The sequence below is a fragment of the Silurus meridionalis genome, chromosome 26 (genome assembly GCF_014805685.1).
Source record: "Silurus meridionalis isolate SWU-2019-XX chromosome 26, ASM1480568v1, whole genome shotgun sequence".
NCBI lineage: Eukaryota > Metazoa > Chordata > Actinopteri > Siluriformes > Siluridae > Silurus > Silurus meridionalis.
Window position 1 is genome coordinate 2,250,244 of NC_060909.1, and position 27,730 is coordinate 2,277,973.

At 41.3% G+C, this 27,730-nt stretch overlaps 1 protein-coding gene across 1 annotated transcript; it reads left to right on the top strand.

The window, feature by feature from the left end:
- aldh1a2 (aldehyde dehydrogenase 1 family, member A2) lies at positions 1-27,400 on the top strand. The gene is made up of 13 exons (XM_046840529.1): positions 1-302; positions 8,922-9,026; positions 10,714-10,854; positions 12,675-12,804; positions 16,732-16,793; positions 17,651-17,779; positions 18,771-18,884; positions 22,663-22,765; positions 24,275-24,459; positions 24,806-24,970; positions 25,267-25,424; positions 25,629-25,703; positions 26,556-27,400. Exons 1-13 carry the CDS (start codon positions 186-188, stop codon positions 26,626-26,628), a joined length of 1,557 nt encoding a protein of 518 aa, XP_046696485.1. The 5' UTR covers positions 1-185; the 3' UTR covers positions 26,629-27,400.
- Positions 27,401-27,730: the final 330 nt, after the last annotated feature.

The window sequence follows — 27,730 nt, forward strand, 5'->3', positions numbered from 1 at the left end:
GACAGAAGAAGACTGGCTTTATGTAAATGATGGATTTTAATGATATTGGAAGGACGGCCCCTGTATTGTCGGCTCCATATAAAATGGAGCCAGTGCCGACACCTGCTTATAAACACGTGAAGGAGTCCAAAGTCCTGAATTCTGCGTGAAGTCGGTGAATCGGAATTGAGCGCGCGGGCCACAGCATGACCTCCAGCGCAGTGCAGCTCCCCGGCGGGCTGAAAGCGGATCCCGCGGCGCTTATGGCATCCCTGCAGCTGATGCCCTCACCCGTGCCCAACCCGGAGATCAAGTACACCAAGGTGGGTAAGAGCGCTCCAAACACAAGAGGTTTGAGAGCAGCGCGGTTTCTTCTCTTCTCTTCTTTGGGTTGGTTTGTGTTTCATGCGCAGTTTACGCACCGGACCATTTTTGGAGAAATCTTTGGGAACGATTCGCTCTTTTTTCTATCTTTTCTAGTGATTTCATTTCGATCTGATTTTATTGCTTGTCAATAGTAAATGCATTATTTTACATGTTTGCACTTTTTCTTTACGTTTTTACTTCTTTTCTTGGTTATTTCTCATATTAAGAATACGTGCGCCGGTGCGCGGGCGCGCGCGCGTGCACGCACGTACAAGGACTTTGCACTGCCACTTTTTCACTTTATTTCCCATCGAATCATTAAAACAAAAAAATTGTTTTTAACAAAAATTGTTACAGCCATTAAATAGGTCATAAAATCCTCCTAATTATCCCTAATGAGCAAGCCAGTGGCAGGAGACACCCCCCTCGAGATGATTTGAACAAGAAACCTAGAGAGGAACCAGACTCAGCCTGGATCTTTAACAACAACAAAAAAAAATGCTGTCATTTCTTCTACCGCTTGGTGCATGATGACTTGTGTTATGTTCACTAATGTTTCTTGTTGGTCCACTTTTTTTCATATATTCATTTCTTTATAAAGTGCCCCTGAGTGTGTGGTTCTCCTCCACCTTTGTTGGAATCTAAAAGAAATCTGCTCTTATCTGCTTTCTTCAAGCTCCCAACTGTACGAGTAGATTGAGGAGGGGTAATGCACCTATTCTGTGCATCCTGTATATATAGGAAGCTGAAAGTGAGTGTGTGGAAAGAGTGTTGCGTTATGAGAGAGCTTGCAGGCCTTCGTGCAGATCTTATAAAGCACTGGATGTGCAACCTGCAGTTTCAACCACACACAATCAAAAAATAAATAAATGAGGCAACTCTTATCTTTTTTTTGGTCCAGCCACATAAATCACATTTTTGCTCTGAAGTAGTAAAACATTCAAATTTATACAACAAGCTCAGGAGGAACGTTGTGAAAGTAGCTGTTGATTTTTAAGGTGAAGAACTTTACTCGCTGTACTCTTGAGTAAGTAATGAAACACAGTAAAGCAGGACCAAAGTCCACTCTTTGTGATTGATAGATAAATAGATAACCAGAGCTTTACAGGATCTCGGCTAACGTCTCACACATAAACTCACCCTCACACGTACACACCTTCTCACGTGGAATCTGAGTGTATTCCGAAGCAAAGGGAGTGTGAGATTGGAGTCTGAGTGGACGAACCCTTAGGAATTTGAATGATCCACCGTGTGTCGTTTGTAATGGCGAAGCTGTTCTGGTTTATAACTTCTAATTTTACTCGTGCACCTCTTAAAGCCTGTTACTGCTTCTTTTCATAGAGTTGCATAGTCTGGGTATTTGCTGGATTTCAAAAAGGATGTTAAGTCACAATTAAAGGGAACCAAACAATTCGTGGCAGAATTTAATCCAGGTTTAGGTTCAATCCATGTCTTTGCTCAGATCCTAGTGATTTATGTGATTTTTATTTATTTATTTGTTTTTTAAAGAGGCTCAAACTATCCATGATCATTCTTATTTTTCATCCAATTTTGTATTCTTTATGTATTATGGCTTTTTCTGGAGATTTCTGGTATTGATTAACATTTCAGAAATGGCATGAAAATACACCTTTAAGCAATATTTCGGTTATTAGCCTCTTTTTTACCCCTAGTATCTGATTCGTTTCTGATTTTTTTACGCCATTTCCACACACAGTTTACTGAATGTGCTCCCTAATTCATTTATATGTAGATATATCAGTCAGTTAAACTCATGCTTTACCTCTTTTTTTTCCCCTCCTTTTTATTTTTATTTTGTATTTTTTTCGATCTCACAACTGTTGAAAACCTGCAACACCCCCTGTTTTTGTTCCTGCCAGTGCGTAGATCTAACCAGCTGCATTGCTTCTGCCAGATCTACTAAATCACTCCCCTATCAGCACTACCGGTATGTGAGGCCTCCTTTGAAGCTTGTGTAGTCTTCAGAAATGTGTACACAACACATACAGCATGCTTTAGTACGGGGGGGATCAGGTGAAAGAGAAAATATTCACATTCCACAAAATAACAGGTACCAGGTACTTTTAAATGTTTTTGCTTCATTTAATAGTTTATTAACCGCCGGGGCAAAAAGGGTAAATCTTTTTCAATGTAAATGTGCCATAAAAGACACAAAAGCAATGAAAATAAATTAAGTTATATAAAGTAGATTTCATAGATCTTTTAGTCTATAATCCCAGTTCATCAGCCCCCTCCCCCCCCCCATTAATGTCATATAGGAGGTGTTTCAGCTCAATACCATGAGTAAAACAGCTCCTAACAGCCTGATCTTCTCCCATGACGCAATAATCAGGAAAAATTTCGAACAAGCTCACCTGAGCTCACCTGATGAGAACTGGGTAAGACAGCCGCTTGTGTTTGTTACCCGTCAGAGTTTCCACTCCGTGTCTGGACACCGCCCTGCGTGTGGACTGGAGATGATGAGATATAAAGTTTTGATTTATCACCTTCCTGGGATGATTGCCCGCCTAGATCAGGATTTAGGAGTCTCTGCATTTCTGTATGTATATATATATATATATATATATATATATATATATATATATATATATATATATTTATAACTCTTAGAGGTGCAGATAGAGAGAGCGATGGATGTGCAGATGGGGTGTGGGAGAACAAGGTGATCTCTGTCTATGTTCTGGCCCACTGATAGCAGCTCAGAGGAAGCCATAAATTAGACACCCCCCCCATTCTTAAAGGGGAATTATTGATGTTTTCTCTGTTTTTCTCTGTTTGCTCTCACATGGCGAGAAAGGCGGAAAAAGAGACGGAAGGGGAGGTACGTGGGGTTGCGTATTTAGCGTAATTGATTGAGGCTCTGGGACTTGTCCATGGGAGAGAGACTAGGGGGAAGCTCTGCTAATTTTACCTCCCAAGTTGATCTTGATGATGAGATGGAGATGATATATAATATATCTCAGTGGTTATTAACGTCATTAGTTCAAATCCCAGTCAAGCTGCTGCATTTGGGCCCCTGAGCAAGGCCCTGAACCTGCATTTGCCTTGTTGTATAAATGTGGTGAATTTAAATCGCTGTAAAAAGGGCGTCTCCCATAAGCCATAAATGTGAATGCATATAAATAGAATAAACAGCTGTAAGGCCTCTGACCTGTATATATATATATATATATATATATATATATATATATATATATATATATATATATATATATATATATATATATATACAATTTACCTTTGTATGAAAACACTAAACTACTTCAGCGTGTGAATATTTCACTCCGGCATGCTCAGAGTTAATAATTTACATGATGATTTCTCCATGATAAGGAGGTCTACAATGCCAAAGTGTTTGTAAAGCACTCGTGTGGACGAGCGATTCATACTGGAGGAGCGAGATGCGGGTTAAATATTAAACTGAACGTATTTGGGTTGGTTGAAGCAGGCAGTTTCTGGCTCAGTGAGCTTTCCTATATACCAGGGTTGGATGAAGAAAATGAGTCTTGTAGATGAGTAAAAGTACACCACTCTTGAAGTCATTACACATTAAATTGCTGGGAAGACCATTTTTCCAAACTGATAAACACTTGAAGGATTTGCATGAAACACCTTGTTGTTCGCCATCAAACATTTTTCCTTTTACTCAACATTAATGGCTTATAAAATGCTGCAGTTTTCCTGCATTTACGCTTCAATTTCTTGCCCTCCGTGTTGGCATTTGAGTGTTTAAGTGTCTGGCCGGAGTGAGAGCTTTTGTAAACTAATCTGGGGGACAGCTTGTGTGAATGAGGTAGGCTCCATCAATCCGTCAGTGGCTGAGCTAGAGCAGCTGGGGGTGTTTGGGGCTCCTCTACTCTGGGTGCTGTCCAGCAAGCTGTAATATATGGCTGTCTCTGCCTGGGAGGGTCAGTGGCCCTGGCTTGCGAGATCCTGCACCCCCCCACTTCTGGACTTTTTCACTTCAAAACGCACCATCTCTCCTCGAGATCCACATCAAACAAAATCCGAGGTAGAGGGTACACGCAGGGGCTGCTGATTTATTATACGCAGCTCAGTGAGGACTCTCCCTATCGGTCTCTTGGGTTCTTTCTCATCTCTCCCTTTAGCTTAATCTCTTTGGTCTTCTTCTTTTTCTTCTCCGGATTTCTCCCTTTTATTGTCTTTGGCCTTTTCTTTATTATTCACTCTCTCTGCGGGTAAACATGCCCCCAACAGATCGATTTGTCCTTGTCTCATCGTATTGTTTAAACATAACTCTTCAAACAAAATTTTTTTCTTCTTCCTCAAACTTTAAAGATCTGATCAATCCATTAAAGCAGATCATATTATTTTGCGGAATAATGCACTGAATTGTCACATTGTTTGTAATGTTTCACACTCTTAGTGTCACCCAAATGAAGATGGGTTCCTCTCTCGTTCCCCTTTTGAGTCTGGTTGTTCTCAAGGTTTCTTGCTCATACCATCTAAGGGAGATTTTTCTTGCCACACTCACACCAGGCTGTTCATCAGAGATAAATACACATAATTCACTTATAATAAACATTTTTCTATAATTCTTCTATTCTTTAAAGCCACTTTAAGACAATGTCCATTGTGAAAAGGGCTACAGAAATAAACTTGAATGGGATTGAAGAAATGTATCAGATGCAGGAGGAATTGTGACCAAAAGGTGCGTTTCCATAAACAATGAAAGTATTGCAAAAAATACTTCTTATTATATAGATGTTTTTTCCTTCTGTTCTTCATTGTTGTTCATATATGATCTTAACAAGACCTAATAGAAATTGTCCATTTTGTCACAGAAATTAAACCTAAAGAAAAAAACACTTGCAGGACGTGTGTAAATTTCCATTTAATAGTTCCTGGTTCATTCCTGGAACCAGAGCCAAGACCTGAAATCAGCCTCAGTGGAAATGCACCTAAAGCTCTAGAGTTCCTGGGTTCCTCCTTTGGTAGATTTAGCTTATGCACAGCTTTTGGGCTTTATTCCGAAATGAAGCTGCACCATGTCACACACCACTGAGTGGGGGGGATTCTTGGCGGCGGTGGCGGGGGATATGAAGTGAAAGTGAAAAGGCGAGAGAAAGTGCTGTTGTGTGAGACGGGGGAAAGAAAAATGAAGTGCAAAGTGTGCGAACACGTATGTTGGAATTCCTCATGCAGCTCCTTCGCCTGTAACGCTAACAATTATCGATGTTTTGAAAAGTGTCCAGTAAACGCAGCAGAAGGAGAAAGCTGCTTGATTGGAAAGGATATGAAACTTCCTGTGTGGACGGAGCCCACAGCTGCAGGTGCCCTGCTAGGATCCAACTGCCTGTGGAATTTTGGCCGGTTGCTCATATAAATTTCATTTTTTTACTTGTTTTAAAAAAAAAAGGCCCAGAAATAACTGCCATTAAATATTCCTCATCTGTGTGAGCAATGAGAAGGTGCTGGGGGCCAAACAGATGTTGTACTGGCCACATCGTGAGTTTTGGCATCGTCTGCCCCCGCGGTCCAGCCGAGCCTGGAGAGAAAGATAGAGAGAGAACGAGCGTATCAGCGTTGCTGCGGCTGCAAGGGTCTCGACTTTCTCCTTCCTCACTTGCCCCAGGGTCCAGAAGAACTCCCTCATCCTGTGTGAAGTAATAGGCTCGATCGGGACCTCAGCGTTAAGTAGAAGCAGAGTGTTATGCACATCGCGTGCTATAGCTCCCACTCCCAAAATCTGTTTATAATAGGTGCAGCTCATCACCATGTTAGTGCTGCAATAAAGGACTGTCAGAAGCCAGAGATTGGCAGTCTTAAGAGAGCTTTCTAAATGCTCGCAGCTGGTCTGTAACGTGCACACAGACCCAGAGTGTCCTCACTGTCCACTTTTCCCATCAGGCCCAGCTAGCTCCTTCAACCCAACATTGTCCCATTGCTTGTACATCTGGCCATGCATACTAAATGATGAGAAAACTGTCTCGCAATCAATTATTTTATCTCAACTATTTTTTCCCGTTCCATTCTCTCGTTGCTCTGCTGCCTAAACACAAAAGTTGCAGATCTTAGACTACCAATAATGTCTTCACTATTCATCCCCGAGAATGGTGTTTTGATCTCCCGTGTCGCCTCTCTGACGTCTCTGGGAGCGACTGCAAAGAAAAGTAAAGCGTTGATCGATCTGAAATTTTGCACCTTTGCACTTGCGCTCTAAGGCTTTTCTCTTTTGCCGAAGCAAAAGTGCAGTTTAGCGAAACCTCGAGTGTTGATTTACGGTGCGGCCCTGTCGCCCTTAATCAACTCGCTCAATAGGACGAGACAAAAGTGGGAGCGCCCCCTGAGCTCAGGGAAGTCTGGGCCAAATGGCCTCCGACGATTGCGCTTTTCTAGCCGTGATTTAGATGGCGGCTCGGCCCTCTGTGCTGGTCGGAGGTGCCGTTAGCGTGGGGCTACACGCCGCATTCTTCCCCCTTCTAGCCTGATTTAGGGCGTTCCAGAAGAGCGACCCCTATAAATTTAAAAACTAATTTCTGTGCTCTATAGGGTTTTTCTGCTTTTTTCTGACTCACAACCAGGCCACTGACACTTTTATGAAGTGCTCTTAATGAGCACACGATTAAAGGGGATGTGAGGCGAAAGCGAAAAAGACAGAGAGGTTGGATCTGCGTGCTGTCAAACGATCCAAAGAGGGAGTTTAATGCCGATTCATCGAAAGGGAATTGCAGAGTGGTACAGGCTGATACCGAAAACTTACAACATCTGCAAGCGAGTTCTTCATGCCCAAGGTTTCTTCCCTGAACTCAGGCCAACGTTTTTGGGGAGAAAAAAAAGGCAAAAAGGCCTCAAAAAGCCTTAAAGCTTTTACAAACGAACAAACGTTTTATACGTCCTAGAACGTAAACACTGCGTACGATTTACAACCAATTAAATTGTACTTAAGCTCGAACGTTTACGCTGGTAAACACGCCGAAGAGCTCGCAAAGCCTGAGGCAGCGGGACACTTGAACTTGGCACTGGGATTTGTTTGAACTCGAAGATCTTCCTCTGCCTGAGTGTGAGTAAATGTATATATTTGCGACTCGGAGCCAGAACGTGTTTTTACAACACCTCATCCGTCAAAGCAGCTGCCTGCAACTGAGAACAATTTCCAAGCAATCACAATTCGCACGATCGGAGCGTCCTGATTGGCTGCCGAGGCTCCGGCGTGATTCGTTTACCTGCCGTAAAATCCCCAGATCGAACGATTTGTCTCGCTATCGAATCAGATCACACCTGACACATCTGGCACTGTTTGTCGACGTTACTTTGAACACTCGGTGCTACAGAGACATATTTTGGTTTGACCTTTTATCGAGCTTGAAAAATGCGGGATCTGGTATCCGAGGCAGTTGTTTAACGGACCACTTCCTTTAACACATCACAGAGCCAGAGTGCCGCACGTGTTTTATGATCTTGTAAACGAACAGCAATGCTGTGAATTCTCTCTGTGTGTGTGTGTGTGTGTGTGTGTGTGTGTGTGTGTGGGTGCGTTTGCAGCATGTGAGGGCACTTGAGTGTCCGTGTGAATATGTTCTGTATATGTGTAAAAGTGAGTGTCTGTTTGAGAAAGTGAGGGTGTGTGTGTGTGTGTGTGTGTGTGTGTGCTCTGCGTGTAAGTATGTGGTATGTGCATAAAAGTGTGTGTGTGTGTGTGTGTAACGGGGATTTATTTCCTCCTGCTCCCCCGCTACTCTGTCCGGTGGCTGCATCACTCTCTAGAGACAAATCCTGCAAGCAGCCCTGAAAATTCCCAGAGATTCTTCCTTTACACACATTCACACATCCTACTGTCCTTATGAGGACCTTCTGTAGACGTAATCATGCATTTAACTTATTAATATCACACTAAAATCTGATCTAACACATCATTTTAACCTAAAAAGAAATCTCTTGTAGAAAATCTTAAAAAATCTTAATCTAAAAAAAAAGTACATAAATAACTTAATTATTGAACCATATAAATTACCAAATATTTATAATTGATGCTTTTAATTTTTTTATTTTTTTTTTCAATGCATAATGCACTAAATAATGTCTGTCTGCCTTATTAGATTTAAAGAAATTAGTAAAAAGAAATTTAATAAAAATTAGTAAAATATGTTTAAAAAAAAAAACCTGTATACTATATGGGCAAAAGTTTGTGGTCACATGACCATAGAATGTGGTGTGTGTTTTTTTTGAGTATCCCTATTTGCTCTTATAAAAACCTCCACTCTTCTGTGTAGATGCTCCACTAGATTCTGTGAAGATTTGTTCTCACTCAGGTTTAAGAATGTAGGTAAAGTCAGGTACTGATATAGACGAGGTGAGGAGGCCTGGGGGTCTAGCGATCCAAGCGTTCATTGTTTAATAGGGTTTATAGCTCTGCAGCAGGAGATCTTCCACTTCAACCCATTGTAAAACATATCTTCATGGAGCTGGCTTTGTGCACAGGAGCATTACCGTGCTTGTCTAGGTTTGGGTCTCCTAGTGAGGATTCTTCAAGTAAAGGATTGTCCTATTCTCACTTTCTCTCTCTTTCTCTCCATGTTTTTGTTCCCCTGCAGATTTTTATCAATAACGAATGGCACGATTCGGTGAGCGGGAAAACCTTCTCCACGTACAACCCTTCCACCGGCGAGAAGATCTGCGACATACAAGAAGCTGACAAGGTAACAGTTAAGCACAAGAAAAAAGTATGGAAAGAAACTTATAACAGGTTTTCCTCAATTAATACACCTTTTATACAAAGGAACATTTAAGGCAGATGTACAGTGGAGCTGAGGGGGTTGGAGAGGTTGAACTATGTTCTCAGGCATTATGAGTGTATTAGTCCCCACTTGCTCTTATAATAACCTTCCTCTCTTTAGGGAAGATGTTCCATAAGATTTTCTTGAGATTTCGCTCAGCTGTTAGTAAAGTCAGGGAGTGATGCATGTGAGATGAGGAGGCCATTGTTCATTTATTGTTCAGTATAGCAGGAGATCTTCCACTCCAAGCCATGTAAAGCATATCATCATTGTCATGCTGGACCAGGTTTGGGTCTCATAGTTTAGGTGAATGGAAGATTTACTGATACTGCATCTAAAGACATCCATGGAGGAACTAGATATGCCTGGGAAAAGTCAGGTCTCCATATTTTTGTCTATATATAGATAGATATATATGGAGGGTTTGATTGATAAATTTTCTGCGGTTTCTTCAACAAAACAAAATATGAAGGTTTTTTAAGCTGAATGTTTGCAAAGGTTGGGAACTTTAGGTCTAATCAAAGAATTTGGACAGTCCTCAGCAATCCTGCATGTTTTATCCACCATCCAAAAATCTCCCAAGTGAACCATGTGATCAGGCACAAGTTCTTACCAGGGTTCCTCTTTAACAGCTACTGCTTTAAATGCTTTCTTTTTAAAAATCTCCTCCAAGATCAGAAAGTACTTTTTTTTAAGGAGGCCCTAAGTGTGTGTGTGTGTGTGTGTGTGTGTGTGTGTGTGTGTGTGTGTGTGTGTGTGTGTGTGTGTGTGTGTGAATGTGTGTATGTGTGTGTGTGTGTGTGTGGGCGGGGGTTGGGGGTTGAATAAGTGCATCTCAGAGTCAGAGATAAGCAGCGATTAAGACATACCGAGCTGACAGAGTTCCTTCTGTCTGTCACCAGACACTTCAGGTCATGGTCCTGCAGAATCCTCCTGTTGTTTTGGTGGTTTTTCTAAATCATTGACCAGACCCGAAAAGTTTTCCAAAGCCACAGTGAAGTCTAGATGAAACCTGATCGAAAAACATAATGATCAAACCCATTTTGACGGAGCAGAAGGAAATGTCTGTGTGAAGCAAACCAAGTTCTTTAACCCGAACTCTCAAGTTTCACACAAAACACAAAGAATCACGAACTGGGAAGCAGTGACGATGCTTTTTTTCTCCTCTCCTGTTGGTGTAAAGGCCTGGTGGTGGGATTCAGTAATTTACTAGTAAAGTAGGAATATTAGACTGTGCATAGATGTCAGTTTTTCTCTTCTAAACTGTGCCAGATGAAGGTTTGGCTCTGCTGAGTTGTGTTGAACATGATCTCCATGTGAGGTTTTTCCTGCACATGAAAAGCCAGGTTTCACTCAGTACGTGAACAAGGGTCCAAAATAAGCTGACGTTTAGCCTGGTGCACTTGTGAGGGGAAGAAACGCACACAACACACACCGCACACACATGCTCGAGTTATTGAGGTTCACCCGGATTCATTGGATTTCATTCGTCCCAGATGTGCATATACACCTGTTTATGGGATAAAGCTATACGGCCCTGTTAAAAAGTCTCCCTGGTCCTACTTGTCCTTTCTCTCTTATGATGATTATTTTTTTCTCTCTGTTTTAGGCGGATGTGGATAAAGCGGTCCAGGCTGCTCGGTTGGCTTTCTCTCTGGGATCGGTATGGCGCAGGATGGACTCGTGCGATCGAGGGAGGCTGCTTTCGAAACTGGCGGATCTGGTGGAGCGTGACCGTGCCTACCTCGCTGTAAGTGTGCAAAGTATCTGTAGTGAACGTAAATACACACTTAGACGTTATATGGACAGAAGTTTGTGGACACCTTTTTTTGCTCTTATAATCACCTCCACTCTTCTGGGAAGATGTTCCATTAGATTTGATAGAGATTTGTGGAGATTCATCCCACCACAGGGGTGTTAGTAAAGTCAGGTACTGATGTAGGTGAGGTGAGGGGGTCTGGGGTGCAGTCAGCGTTTACATTCGTTCCATCAATTGTTTAATAGTAGCATTTAAAGTGGAACTGGGATTTGAACTCATGACCTTCCGATCAGTTGACTAACATCTTACAGAGGTAGCAGTTCGCATATTCCAGCATAGTTATAGGGGAAGTGTGGAACTTCATATGAAGAATTTTAGAAATATTCTAAGTTGGATATTTTACGAATTTACGGGAATTTATGGAAATTAATTCGATATTTGGAAGAATTTAAATAAACTGTATCATATACAAACATAAATATAAACATTTTGTTTGGTCCAAAATGCTGACATGCATGCAAACTAATACAGATTTAAAAAAATGACAACTTTTGACTTAATTGGATTCTAAGAAATTGTAATGTTATGGAGGAATGTACAGTACATGTAGGGGGCGTGGCCTCAGTGGCCCTGCAGTAAGTGTACTGTGTGCACGTGATTGATAAATGTGTAGGTAGAACAACTTCAACTGAAATTGCATTAAATCTGGTTGTTTTATGCACATTCTTTTCAACAACAAACCTGCGGTTATCTAAATTCCCAGTTTATTCCTGTTAATTCCCAGGAAAAGCAGTTTTGGAAATTTCTAAAATTTTGCAAAAACTAGTGGTTGGGATCAAGCCTTGGTATCGCCAAACTGCCACTTTTGGGGCCCTTGAGCAAGGCCCTTAATCTTAAGTGCATAAGAGGTGCTGTATCCTGGCTGACCATGTGCTTTGAGCTTTCTAACTGCTGAAATACGTGAAGAAAGAATTTCACTGTGCTGTAGAAGCACTCGTGATAAGTATAAAACACCTTCCTTTTATTATTTTTTTACCACAATATAATAATGGGATATTATGGAGGTTATGATGTAAGAGCAGTAACCGGGCTGCCTGTGCTAACTGGGCTAAAGCAGGACCCTCGATTCAGTAGACAGAGTGCAGAATTAGACAATGACCCTCACAACAATAAGCAAGTGTCTAATGAGAGCATGTCTGCCGGGCGCGCCGGGTTTGAGGCGACATGACAGGGGCTTTCGAAGCTCGTTGTTTTCGCAACAATTTCAATTTGTTCCGCGAACGTCTGAAATGCCTGGTCAGTGGCACCAGTGAGGTGGGACGCGTGACCTTTGGGTGCTAACGATCGTACCACGGCGAAGTCGGAACTTCAAAAAGCCAGAAATGGTGTCATGGCATGGCTATCACATGATGTGTTTTTTAAAGCTTGGGTGAGACGAACGTACTCTTTTCAGCCTGCGCTCCTCCAAGTCTTTGCCCTATATGGACTCGAGCAACGAGCGAGTATCCGAGGGAATTGCTGCGGAGAAGAAAATGTGACGGTCCATGTGCTCTCAATTGTGCTTTGTATCAAATTAATCCCTGCCCGATAAGAAATCACGGCTTCCTGACAGAGAGATAACAAAGCCGAGGCACAGACGCAGGCTATATAAGTATCGCGTTTCCTGCGAGGAGCAGGGATAAAGTGTGCGCTTTTGCTTGCATAAGTCTTAAGTGCAGTGTGGGGGGATTCGGTTTTAATCCCCATGTGTGATTTTTCATCATCCTCCTCCTCCCCTGTTTCCTTTCCTCATCTCTCCTTTCTTCCATCAGACCCTGGAGTCTTTGGACAGCGGCAAGCCTTTCCTCTCCTCCTTCTTTGTGGACCTTCAGGGAACAATAAAGACGCTGCGATATTTTGCTGGATGGGCCGACAAGGTCCACGGCTCCTCCATTCCAACTGGTAAGGTAACACTTGTCCTGTCCCAAGTGCCCCACTGCTGTGTAACTAACACACACACACTCACACACACACACACAGTGAGTCACTGCTTCAAGCATAAAGCAAACGTAACCTGGAGACACACAGTGGTTCAATATCACAACAAACACATGTCATGTTATAACACAGCTGAGAGGTGGACACTTAATCTGTCACTCAAAAGTTCTCCATGTATCTCAAACTGTCTCACTTTTTCATTCACATTCTCTCACTGAACCTCTCAAACTTCTCTCAAACTGTCTCACTGTTTCATTCACAGTTTCTCAAATTGTCTCATTTTCTTATTCAAATTCGCTAAAACCGTCTCACTCTCTATTTCAAATTCCCCCATTGAACGTCTCAAACCTTCCTTAAAACTATCTCACTCTCTCCTTTACATTCTCTCACTGAAGGTCTTAATTTGTTATTCCATTCGTTCACTAAACATCTCAAACTTTCTCACATTCACATTTTCTCAAATTGTCCCACATTTCCATTCCCATTCTCTCACTGAACGTCTCAAACCTTCACCCAGACTGTTTTACTCTACATTCACTCTTGCGGCTGTCTTTCTTTCTTTTCTTTCTTTTTTTTTTTTTACACATGTGAAAAATGTTACTTCAGCTCACAGCTTTGCTTAAAGATGAATCAAATTCACTCATTCTCACTATAAGTGCGTCTCTCAAACTTTTCCTATCCTCGCTTGCTAGTCAGCTAACCTTCATCCAGGAATATCGTTTTGCACTAGAGTCGTGATCCCGTGAATAGATCGAGTGTCCTGTGTTAAACTGCAAGACACAGAGGAGCGAAAAGCGGCTTATGCAGAGTGTTTTCTCTGAGGATTGTGGGGTTATGGAGGTGTTTGATGGGTAAACACACCGGCTCCCTCAGTGGTCATAAATCTGCACGCTAATGGCTGCCCTCCTACTGAGCAGTGCCACCACTGGATCACGGTGACAGCTCCAGGGCTTCGAGGGCATGTGGGGGTTATGGCGGGGCTGTTCTGGCTAATTTAGCTGTTTGAAAGAGACTCAGCAGGGAGTCTGGAGACTATTGGACAACAGTGGATTCACAAGTCTGATATCAGTGTGCAACCATTAGTGTGTGTGTGTGTTTAGCTGCCTTACAGGGGCTGTGTGTGTGTATCTGTGTGTGTGCTACACAGGTTAAAGAGTTGGTAGTTGGTTGTCTGTGTAATTGCTGTGCATTCCTACATAGCGTGTCACTATCACTCTCTGTCCAGATATGAGCCCGCTTTCATTTTTAATAATGTCTCTATTGGGAAGAATTTAGTAGACAGGAAATGTTTGAATTCCAAAGCTAAAACACAATCACTCATACTTAAAGCTTGTCAAATTAAGTTTGTGAAATTCCTGTCTGGTGTGAAGATACATCGGATGACCTCAACACACTTTTGTCCCATCATGCACTTCAGAAACGAAAGACTTTGTGAGTTTGAATTGCAATCAAAACCAAGATGCCACTCCTGGGCCCCTAAGCAAGGCCCTTAACCCTGTTGATTTTGTTGCTGTTTGGGGAGGGTGGTAGCTAAGTGGTTAAGATGTTAGACTTTGGATCCAAAGGTTGTGAGGTTGAATCCCAATCAAAACCAAGATGCCACTCCTGGGCCCCCTAAGCAAGGCCCTTAACCCTATTGCTGCACTGAATAAGGACGCCTGGCAAATGTAAATGTTGCTTAGACACAAACACACATTCTCACAATGGTTTTATTTTCTCCCATATCCTGTCTCACTTGTCACACACTAATGCTTTCTTTCACTCCCTGTCTCTATAATCATGTCTTTCTGTCTCTCACTTCGTCTCAATCTGCCACCGTCTTCCTCTCCAACTCAGGATCACTCAGTCTGTCACTGAAGCAGCCCTAATTTGTGTCACGGAGAAAAAAAAACCTTCCCACTTTTACACATCAGTCATTAAATCTCACTCTCACTCTCTTCTCAAACTTTTTGCTCGGACTCGCTTTTTTCTCAAACATGGCTCTCCTGATTCTCAAAACCTTTTCACGGCGACGGGCTCGATCACCAAGTGAGACGAGTGAAAGAAACCCATACAGCCGAGCTGTAACATCCTCCCCCCGAAAACGCTGAAGTAGCTTTCCGATCATCTCATAATCACATAATAATAACGATAATATTGATTTTATATAGTGCCTTCAAAGGTTGCATCTCAAAGCACTTTCCAAAATAGGAAATAAATCAAAGACAATAAATTAATAATAAATAATTTTACAAAAAATTATAATAAAAACACATCACACATACATTACCAAAAAAAAAAATTTTTTTTTTTAAAGCTATCCTGAAAAAGTAAGTTTTAAGTGCAGATTTGAAAAACACTAAATGTTTCAGCTCGTCTAAAATAAATAGGGAAAGAATTCCAATGTTTTGGTGCATAGAAAGAAAAAGGCAGATCCCCCTTAGAACGTAAAGGGTTCAACTGCAGTATATGAGCAAAATCAGAAGAGTGGAGATCACATCTTGGGAGTGTAGACAGTTAAAACTTGTGACAAGTAACAAGGTGCCATTCCATGTACGGTCTTATAGCTCAATTCAATTAGTTCCAGTTCATTTCGATTTGTAGACTGCTGTTACAATAGACATTGTCTCAAAGCAGCTTTAGTTTATCCTTAATGAGTGATCCAGTTGTGATTGTGGTGAAGAAACTTTGAGAAGAACCAAAAGAGAACCAATCCTCATCTTCGAATCTCCATTCATTACAATTCACCGTTGTTGAGGTATGCATAGGTGATTAAATACAACATGTGGTCCTAATCCATTGTAGTAAAAAGGTCCATCCTCAACGCTCTCATGTTGGTCCGTATTTTCATGGATCCCCAGGCCGTCGATGCGAAACATCTCCAGCTGCACAGACTGGCCTCCAAACGAAGAGAACTCCATCCAGAGGCAGCTTAAGAATTAAAAAATTAATTCGAGACCTAACAGGGAGCTAATGCAATGACTCCAAAACTGGAGAGATACTCACCAGACCTGGTCTTTGTCAGAATCCTAGCAGCTAAATTTTGAACAACGTGCTATTAGTTTAGAGGTTTAGAAAGCCCAAGATTGGATTCAGAAACCCCAACAAGCGAAGCATTACAGAAAACGATGAGTAAAAAAAAAAAAGTATTGATAGGTTTTTTTGCGCAACTAAAAAAATAACATAGGGCACGATCTTGCAATGTTTCTAAGAAAAATGTGTTTTTTTAACTGTATTCTGAACATGAGAGTCGGATGATGATGATGATGATGATGAGCCTCGGTACTGTCCGATCCTCTTCGAATTAAAGCTGGAGAGCGGAGTGGAGAAGAAGAGATAGTCCCCAGCAAGCAAGCGAGCAAGAACACCGCTGTGCCTTTGTTGTGTTGTTAAACCAAACTTGCGTAGCGGGAACCTGCCGTATTTCGCTTTATTTTATTTCCAATCTAATCTGTAATAGAATTACAGGACAAACAAACAGCATGTGTGTCTTTGGCACACTGTTATCTGGCCACCAGGGGAGATGAATCATTGGCTCGTCTCCACTCCAGATGCCTCACGCTAGCTAGATTCCTTGAGCCGGGGCTTGCCGAGCTCTCCGTGTTCACACGGCCCTCCTTACTGATCGAGCCTGGACCCTTGTATATACAGTGTCATGATTTATTCCTGTTTTCTGTAACTCATAAAAATGAGAGAAGATCCCTCCATTCCTGACCACTGTGCACATTAATCCAGAATAGTAAAGCTTTTAAAGTCTTAATATCCTTCGTTCCTCTTTATCTTTTATCTATTTGGACACGAGATTAGAAAAACATGTTGTCGTTAATGGAAGGAAAATGTCCCGGTATTAGTCTTGGTTCTATGCCCAACAAATCCCATGTTTGAGATTGTCTGTACTTTGGTCTCCTACAGATGGAGGGTATTTATCGTTCACCAGACACGAACCGGTTGGAGTGTGTGGACAAATCATCCCGGTAAGTATTGGTTTATTTTTTACAATGAAGATGAAATGCTTTACTATAATTTCGCCAATCAGAAAAAAGAGCAATGCAAGAACAGGGTAGTCCCTGACTTATGATGGAGATGTGTTCTGATGATGCCACCAGATGTAATAATAAATAATTCGAGACATGGCCAAGCAGGGTCTAATTGGGCAAAGAAAACAGTAGCAAAATTACGTACGATTTTTATTTTCATTTCGTGATGATTTTATGGAATAGACCACGCTATCAGAATGTTAAATTTTTACAAATGGAAGCCTGGTGGTAGCTTAATGGTTAAGGCGTTGGACTTTAGCTATAATTTAAATAATAATGGACTTTAGCTCTGATGGTTGTGAGTTCAAATCCTAGCCACACTAAACTGCCACTCCAGAGCCGCTGATTTTTAATAATTTAACAAATTACAGTACATAATTTAGCAAAACAGAGCAATTTGCAGTACCGTATTGTATAAACTATACGATATGTACGTATGTCGCGGCTGGTCACGCGTGGAGGGCGGAGCATTCGCCGCTATATTTGCGTAACGTGCAAAACGTATATATTTGTACAATTTTGTCATATCGCCACTGTCGTCGCAAGAACAAAAAAGTCGAACTGCCGTAACTTGGGGTTCAAACGACCAATGAAGTTCACAGTGGAATAATTATTCAACATCAACGTAGGAGCATAACTCCGACTTTGACATGTAAAAAGCACCTCTTATGACATGAAGATTACTGGCAAGGAACAAACGATGACATTTAGGGCTTTCACAAGATTTCAGGGCTCAAAAAAAGAACCAAACAAAAACACTTGACTGAGTTTCTATGCTCTCTGTTTTTGCATAGTGGAACTTTCCCTTGATGATGACGGCGTGGAAGCTGGGACCGGCCCTCTGCTGCGGGAACACCGTGGTCCTGAAGCCAGCCGAGCAGACCCCCCTCACCTGCCTCTACATGGGCGCTTTGATCAAAGAGGTACAGCGAACTGTTCTCCCACACGCTCACAATAATCCACTGATCAAAGAGTTCCATCGCTACTGACACGACACGATAACAATGTCCACAGTAACACTGCAAGGCCAAAGAACACATAGGGCTCTGATCAAAGAGGAAGAACACGGTGACGCTATGACGTACCAGCAGTGAGAGCCTGACTCACGAGGAGCATTACAGGATAATTATAGCGCAGCAGTGAAACACGCTGACTTCCCACAAACAATGCCGTCACATTAAATACAGATTTTATTTTCGGCACAGAATACAGTCCACTCCTGGGCCCCTGAGCAAGGCCCTTAAATAAGGGCATCTGCCAAATACTTTTAATGTAAGTAATAGATCATTGGTTAAGACTATGGGTCACTGATCAGAGGCTCAAACACTGGTATTGCATAGCTGCCATTGTTGGGCCCTTGAGCAAAGGCCCCTAATGCTCTGTGCTCCACGGGTGCTGGATGACTCTGGATAAATCTACAAAACAAGAATTTCACCATCCTATAGCAAATCACTTTTACCTTCTTTTACCCTTTGCAACAAAATAAACAATAGACAAACACATAAACGATTGAAAAATGCTAAATTATAATTAAAGAACGAACAATTCCACACAGTACAGAATAAATAATACAAAGGATATTTAATCAAATGCGATCAAATATACGGCCTCCAAAACCAGTTTTGTGCATATCTCCAGGTGCCATCCCATAATAATATAATCACACCTTCATCTTCCTTGACTAAACTGTTGTTGCTCATCCTCTGTCTTTCTGTGGAACTCTGAATCTCTGAGTCCTGTTTCTTTTTGTCCACACACTCCTCTTTTCCCCGAGCTGGAGTGACAGCGGGATGGGTGTGGAACCCTTCACCTCCCCGAAGGCCCTGTGGTGATCTTGGCTCATCCTGCTCTATTTCTCTTACTTTTCTCCCTCTGTCGCTCTAAAGATTGTTTCCTTACTTTTTGTTTTCACAGGCCGGTTTTCCACCAGGGGTGGTCAATATTTTGCCAGGCTTCGGGCCAACGGCAGGAGCCGTCATCGCCTCACACATGGGCATCGACAAAGTGGCTTTCACCGGGTCCACAATGGTAGGTTTTCTTTATAGTTTTGATTTGCTAGCATGCTAGTCAAAAAAAAAAACTAATCTCTCTGAGAATGATCAGTAAAAATCACTCGTTCTCTGGAACTAAAAACCGAAGCAAATTCCCCTGTCAAAGTTCATCAAAGTTTGTTTCCAATATCTACGCTAGAAACCCATGACATGCAGATAGCAGTAAATTCCATTGAAAGCCATGTTGTGGTATCACGAGGCCGGGGCGTCGGCAGCGTTGCGTACTGATGCTGCACTTTAAATAGAAACTGCCTTGGAAGTGTGTGTTTTGTCTACTGTGCGGTAGTCCGGTACAGTTTATGTATACAATACCAATGAGTCAAACAACATAAAACACAAAACCCCAGAACCAGAAAACACATTGAGCAACATACAAGTGATATGTGCAAATAAGTCCGAAGCAACAGGGCCAGCTCAGGTCACTTCAGTTCATTCATACACACATACACACGGATATATGATGAAAGGTTCACCATGTTAGGGATGGAATTCCAGACACGTTCTCCTGGATGTTTCGATCACGCATTGACATCTCACTCTAAAAGTGATAGTAGCTTAGCGTAAGGTATTGCTCTTTAGATCAGAAGGTTGCAAGGTCAAATCCCAGCCACACCAAACTGCAATCCTGGGTTCCTGAGCAAGGCCTTCAACCCCACCACTGCTCAGTTGTATGAATGAAACACAATGTAAGACGCTCTGGATGAGGGAATCTGCCAAGGGTTGTAAATGTTAATGCTCCAGTAAAAAATGCTCATCATTTCTACCTCGTTTTGCTGCTCAGTGCATTTCACATATATTAATTACTGTTCATGGCAGATTCGCTGGACCGTCAAAGTTCACATTTTTGAAAAGGCACCAGACATGGAGCGATACCAGATACTATATTTAGACGCACAATACTACATTTGCTGATAAGGATGCAAACAGAGAAACTGTAACCAAAGCAATCGTGAGAAAAAAAAATCGCAAAAATGCGTCTCGCTGTGGGCCATGTGGAGAAATTCTTTTTCTTTGTTGATTTCATCTGTGGGAAATTAGAACAGGAATATTTCCCACTTATCGACTTGTAAACTTGATGACCATATTGGTTCTCTCAAATCGAAATCCTTTCCGGCAGACGCACGGAGAGTGATGTAAGTGCGGAGAGTCCAGTAATCACTGTATAAATATTCGATAGCTGAACCGACATAACTGTAATCCACACCCTTGTTGGGGAAACTCTCAGTCCACACGAAGCCACCCACTCTGCCTTTCACCTTCCTGCTGCTGGCAAAGGCCACCCAGTTCTTTCTCTGAAGTTTCCTCCTTTTTTCCCTCTTGCCACTTTCTTTCTCTCTTTCATTCTTCCTCTCTTTTTCTCTTACCCCCTGCTCTGATGTGTCCCAAGTTTCTACTGTAGCTCATCGAACATGCACAGACTCTGACTCACCTAATCTGCGTATGACTGTACGAGTGTGTGTGTGTGTGTATACAGGCATAGTTGTAGTCCAAATGACTACTCAATAGTAGCCGGACGAATGCCTCTATACCCACGAGTACAACATTTCACACTCACACACACTTATCTACTGGTTGAAATCAGCACAAAGATCATTCACTCACACGTTCACACACTCGACATTTACAGCTCCACAGTTCAGCATGTGTATACTGGAGCAGTTCCATGTTCTTCACTGGACACACATGTAAACACATCGAACCCCCGACCAAGTCTTGCCTGATGGAAAACAGCGAGAGGGATTATTCCGACTCAGACCGAGCGTTAGATGGGCGGGTGGAAAGATTTCTGTTTGTTTACAGTTGGGTTTAGGAGCTGAGATTATGGAACAGAATGGTTCAGAGAGTAATTTCTCTTCAGAAAAGATCAATGAGGCAGACAGAAGGATGAGCTCTAACTCTGAAATCTGGGACGATTCCCAAATGTCAACATGGCCGTAATTTTATAGTAAAATTTTATTTAGACATTTAGAAACATTGTATGTGGACCAAAGGGCTGTAGAGAGCATTAAAGGAAGATAGAGACTGAATCTGAATCACTGAATCATACGCTAAAACAAACAGGTCTTAAATTCATTAAGATTCAGTGAGGACTCATTCCAGAGCCTTGGTCCAGTCACACCTTGTTTTAACTCATGCCCTGAGGACAGATAACTCTATCAGGACCTAGTACCTCCAGACAAATGTTAAATAGAGATATGATCTGGAATAATAGGCAGGTTTCCACATCATGTAGGCTTTTATACACACATAAAATAACTTTCAATTTGATGTTGCACCGCAGATTTAGAGGCCCCCAGTTAGGACACAATTTGAATTTATTAAAAGTTAGAAATGTATGTAGAAATGCAACACAACACTCCCTAGATTTGCCTTTTAAAATGTTATATAAAATAATATTGAAGGAATGATTCAAAAATCTTATTCTTATATAATTTCCCACTGCTTGTTTATCAGTTTTAGCAATCCGTTTCCATAACTTTGCTTTGACCTACTAATTATAAATATTATTACTTACACTGAAAAAAAGGTTCATGAATATAAATACAGATTCAGAACTCGTTTGCTTCATTTTTAAGAACAGCATGAGCTTTTTACTTTCATACTTTCAGTTTGAAAAGGGCTGAGTACCAAGCTTGTGTCAGGGTTGCCAGGTTTCAGCTAAATTTCCAATCCCAACTACAACTACATCCACTAACCAATTTGCACAAATGTCTTGAAGCCAGAAACTTAGACGTGGAACAAAAATAGCATATATTTGCGCCCGGTCTTCACTGGTAAAAAATTTAACACCGATTTCTGATTTATTTCTAGAGCCAGTGCTTTGTACAGCCCATACAGAATACATGCTGTACACAAAATATATATATATAGTGGTGTAATTTATCTTAAATTTAGGGAAAAAATGTAATTTTGCATATTCATTAGTAGGCTACTCAAATAACCTGCTAGATAGAACAACCTGAACCTCTCTGGAATGGGATTGTAAGCTTTCCAGAAAAAAACAAAAACTAATTGTCAATGAAAAATGACTAATTTTTACCCCAAAATACAATTTGAATGGGTCCACATAATTAAATTCTAGTCTATACCATACACACTTCTTTGATAAACCCAGCCATTAAAGCAATTTAAGATCTATCTATTGTTACTCAATTACATCGCTTGCATGATATCATTTAAAGCATCCGTATTAAAACTGGTCCTAAACAAAAAAACGTGTGTAAATTGGATTTTGTGTCGAACCTGTCCTTTAATAAAACGAACCTCCCGGAGAAAGCTAAGGCTTGTTGTATAATAATAACGTGACCACGCATGCTAAACATGCCATATGCTTCCAGTTAAAGCGTCCGCCAAGCCGAAGACCACACAGGCCTTTTTCTTTTCGCTTTATTCCACCTTTATAACACGTTTCGCAGATCGTCCTACGCAAACCTGCGGTTGGGGCTTCCTGTTCTCGATTAAACAACAGATACGGCTCTGTGTTATAAACACAGCGTTCCTTCCTCTTCTCCGCTGCCTCTAGGGCCGCTGATAGATATTTCGTCTGTAAGCTGAGGTCGCACTCCTGTTTCAGTTGGCTTGGAGGCTAGCGCAGAGGTTTGTGTGTTTGTGTGTGTGTGTGGGGAGGACTGGAAGGCTTGTTTGGGCTGCTGGATTTATTATTGACAACTTCCCACTGATGGGGAGATTTACTGAAGCTCTGCAATGGAGGTCTGAGCAAGTCAAAGATATGCGTCCTCTGCTCCCCCCCACAGGTTGGCAAGCTGATCCAAGAAGCAGCTGGAAAGAGCAATCTGAAGAGAGTCACTCTGGAGCTGGGGGGCAAGAATCCCAACATCATTTTTGCAGACGCTGATTGTAAGTATTCGGAGGCTGTTTTATGAGCGCCCTCCTGTTGTCCTGCTTGGACAGTATGTGCACAGGTGCCGCTGCTGTGGCCTTGTTTGTCACTCACATCAAAGACCAAGCTTTTCTGGGTTATTTTAAGGCAATGCATCATTAAACACACTCACATTCACTCACACACACACACACACCATACACACACCATGTCAGCTGTCTGTTTGGCAGTATATCAAAGCAAGCTGGTCATTCTAATCTGAACCTTCTTACACTCAGAATAAGACTATAAATTTTAATTTGTTTTTTTCTATAGCACTTTTCACAATGGGCATTGTCTCAAAGCAGCTTTACGTAATGTAAGAATTACAGAACACTTACATTTAATCACATTGAACTTTATGCGATGAAAACTTGGGCGACTGCAGCAAGGAAAAACTCACTTAGATGTTATGCGGAAGAAACCAGACACAAAAGGGACACTCATTCGGGTGACACCGAGAGTGTGATTATATAATCGGTAAAACGTTACAAACACTGGAAGATACGGATGAATTCTCTGAAGATATAGTAGGTTATGCTTATGATAAAGGAACACCACCAGGCTTTCTGAGATGCCCATCAGATTTCAGCCTCTAGTCCCAATATCATTTGCGAACAGTTGCTCTAAGTGGCTTTACAAGTCAAGGTGTCAGAAAGGGGCTTTTAAATGCTTCCAGCAGGCGTGAGTGGGGCCGCCTCAGTCCCGTAAATCAGGCGAATGGACTTTGCACTGGCTGGACGCGTCCCAACACGGCTATAAATCCTAATGTCCTATTAACCCTTTATATCCCAGGACTACCTCTCCTCTCACAACACACACCATTAGTAAGTGTATCCAAAAAAAAAGCTGTACTCTCTCTCTCTCTCTCTCTCTCTCTCTCTCTCTCTCTCTCTCTCTCTCTCTATCTATCTATCTATCTATCTATCTATCTATCTATCTATCTATCTATCTATCTATCTATCTATCTATCTATCTATCGGTGATATATATTTTGGACACCTGACTTTTCCAGCCAGAACTAACAAAACTAACAGGGTTTTATCAGGTTTTCATAACAAGGTAGCATCAATATTCCCTATGTTCAACTAGGAGACCCAAACCTGTTCCAGCATGACAATTCCCCTGTGTACACAGCCAGCTTCATGAAGATATGATGATATACATGGGTTGGAGTGCAAGATCATCTACTATAGAGCTATAAACCTTATAAAATACCATTGGAATGAATGTGAACGCTGACCCAACCCACAGATTCCCCCCCACACACACACACACACACTCACACACACACACACACACACACACACACACACACACACACACACACACACCCCATAGGCGACCTGACTTTACACAAATCTACACAAGCACACTCTAAAATCTAGTGGAACATCTTTTCAGTTTATAAAGATTTTATGAATGAATAAACGGCCCACGTATTTGTTCAGAGTTTTATCTGTTTTTCTTTGTCTCTCGTTCCTCAGTGGATCTAGCAGTGGAGCAGGCTCATCAGGGCGTGTTCTTTAACAGCGGTCAGTGTTGTACGGCAGGGTCACGTATCTACGTGGAAGAGCCCATCTATGATGAGTTTGTGCGCAGGAGTGTGGAAAGAGCGAAGAGGAGGATAGTGGGAAGCCCGTTTGACCCCACCACTGAACAGGGTCCCCAGGTACAGCAAACGTTTTAGACATCATTAAATCTAATCAAGCCATGAAACCCATAACGCCGGTCTGATGAAAGTTTACTCGTCTCATGGGAAAAAAGTATAAATTACATTTGTTTGTGCAAATGCTATATTTATATATCCTAACATTTATGTGTGGACAAAGCAAACAAGATTGGTTTCTCGGTCATTTTATGATGTATCTTTTATCATCTCGATCCTATATCTTCTTCTCTATGGGATAAGAACACTACATGAACCATCAGCTGCATCTTTTTTGTTTTCTCTTTTAAACCCATTTCTGCATGTTCAACAATCTTTCAGTGTCTTCTTCTTTCTTTCTCTCTCTCAGATCAGCACTGAGCAGCAAAGGCGTGTGTTGGAGTTCATTGAGAGCGGCATCAACGAGGGAGCCAAACTGGAGTGTGGAGGGAAAGCACCCTACTCCAAAGGCTACTACATTCAGCCTACTGTCTTCTCCAATGTTCAGGACCACATGCGTATTGCCAAAGAGGAGGTAAACCACCAACACCACACATAGCCCTCTTACTGGCACTTACAATATCTGGTCTGGTTTTCTGTACACAGCATCTTTTGTTAAGTCTACATCTGGAAAAGGAGCTTTTTGGTTACTTGGTTATGGAAACCTGTCACGTCATGCATTTATGAGTTGTTTCATACTAAACATGTTTTTAATCTTTGGGTCTGACTGTTCTTTATTACTGAACACACACACAAACACTCATAATCAGTCCTACCAGCTGTGTGTCAGGATTCTGTTTGCCTAATGGGACTCTCCCTGCTTTGTGGCAGATCTTTGGGCCGGTGCAGCAGATTATGAAGTTTAAGACGATTGAGGAAGTCATCGAGAGAGCCAACAACACAGAGTACGGCCTGACTGCTGCTGTCTTCACCAATGACATCAATAAAGCCATGGCCATCTCCACAGCTGTGCAGGCGGGCACTGTTTGGTATGTGTCAGGCTTATTGTTTGTTTAAATACAAATAGTGCTCTAACTGATTAGATTATTATGGCGTTTTTAATTCATTAGCACTTTTGACATAAACCGGTTCCTTATAAGGAATGAAGAGAAACGCCCACGCAAAATTATGAGCGTATTTCAATGCCAAATGACATTTTTTAAACTGTCGCTTTTGCTCTGTTTATTTTACAGGATAAACTGCTTTAATGCATTAAGCTGCCAGTGTCCTTTTGGAGGGTTTAAAATGTCCGGGAATGGACGTGAACTGTAAGATTATTATTCTTTTGTGGTATTTGTTGAATTTGTCTATCTATCTATTTATTTATTTATTTATTTATTTATCTATCTATCTATCTATCTATCTATCTATCTATCTATCTATCTATCTATCTATCTATCTATCTATCTATCTATATCTATCTATCTATCTATATCTATATATATATATATATATATATATATATATATATATATATATATACCACTTTTTATGGAGATTAATCCCCATTCAGCAACACTGATGTCAGTAAAGTCAGGCAGTGATGTAGGTGAGGTGAGGAGGCCTGGGGTGCAGTCAGAATTTCCATTCATTGTTCAGTTGGGTTTAGAGCAGGAGATCTTCCACTAGAACCCATGTAAAGCATATCTTTTCAGAGCTGGTTTTGTGAACAGGGGTAATGTAAGGTTTGGGTTTCCTAGTTCAAGTAAAGAAAGAATTTCATGCTACAACATCCCCAAAAACATTGTGTGCCTCCAATTCTGTGGTTTAGGGAGGAACTGCATATGGATGGAAAAAGGTCAGGTGTCCCAATACCTTTGTCCATATAGTTCATATAAAGAGAAGCCAGGATGCTTGATAAGCTATGAATTTATGACTAATACAATTGAAAGCTCAATTAATACACTAGACTAAAAAAGTTTAATTTGTATGTAAATGGAATCCATACAGATGTAAGTTGTTGATTCCATTATAACACAAATGAATATTTTAGTCTCAGCTCAGTTAATTAAAAAAAGTCTAGATACTTATCATGTGAAGCTTGAGGTATGTGAAGTACCTGAAAATTTTTTTCTGTGGTCAAATTAAAGACCAACGTTTTTTTTGTGTGTGTATTTCAGGGGTGAGTATGGCTTGAGGGAGTACACGGAGGTGAAGACCATCACAGTGAAGATGCCGGGGATAAAGTCGTAAGCATATACACGCGTTTCCAATGGAAGAAGGGCGTCCTCTGGGCTTATCACTGACCCCAAGCCTCTTTATTCGTTGTCCACTAACCCAAGCATCATCATCTCCATCACCATCTTCACCTCCATCTCCATCTTTATCTCCATCTGGCAGCACCTCTATAACTCCAGCATCCACTAGCTGCCTTCATGGCCACTTCAGCTCCCAGCAGTGGCCTCCCTTCGCTGGCTCCATTAACCGTACTAAAGCACTCGGAGATGGCGAGGGAGAAGGAACACGATATAAAACACTCCACCTCCTACATCCCGACACTAACAGACTGAAACCTGTGGCTATAAAGCTCCAACCTCACACATCTTCGTTTTTGATTCACTGGGTAAAATCTGCAACTGCCTTTCATTGTTTTTGTGTTTTGTTTTTTTTTTGTACTAAGACCACTGAAGCTATCTGTCTTAGCAGCTGAAAGGACAGATGTGATCTTTTTTTATTAAGTATTAATTTTAATATGTAATTGTTTAATCGCTTTTCTGTTTTTGTTATATGGCGTACGGCTGTGTATGTCAACGCGTTGACCAACGTAAACGGAAATGGTTTACCTCAGAAACGAAAAAAAAAAAGCAGCATTAATATGAGAAATGCATTTTACACAAATGATTACTCATTGGTGTCCATTTATTTTCTTTCTTAAACAATTATTTACTATGAAAATAGAAAGTAAGATATAAAAAATGACTATAGTTTTGTTTTCCATCATTAAAAAAAAAATTCATTTAAAAAAGTCTGTCAGTGTTTTTATTCTGGGGGTTTGGGGGGGATTTTGTTTGGGGGGTTTATGCGTCATTTTGACACTCTTACACTGTATACTATAACAAAACCGGTAGCATTGTTTCATGACTAACATCAACACTTTGCCTATAATTCCAAACATATTTTGTGAAAGAGTGATGGGAAATTTGTAACAATGCTTTCCGCACTTCCTGAAATATCTGCTCATGAGTGGGAGTAATGAAAAGGAGGTGAAAGTAGAAGGCAACCTAATTGGAATTATTTCAGAAATCCAAATCGTAGATGACTCTCCCTGTTATTCCACTGGTAACAGTGGAATATC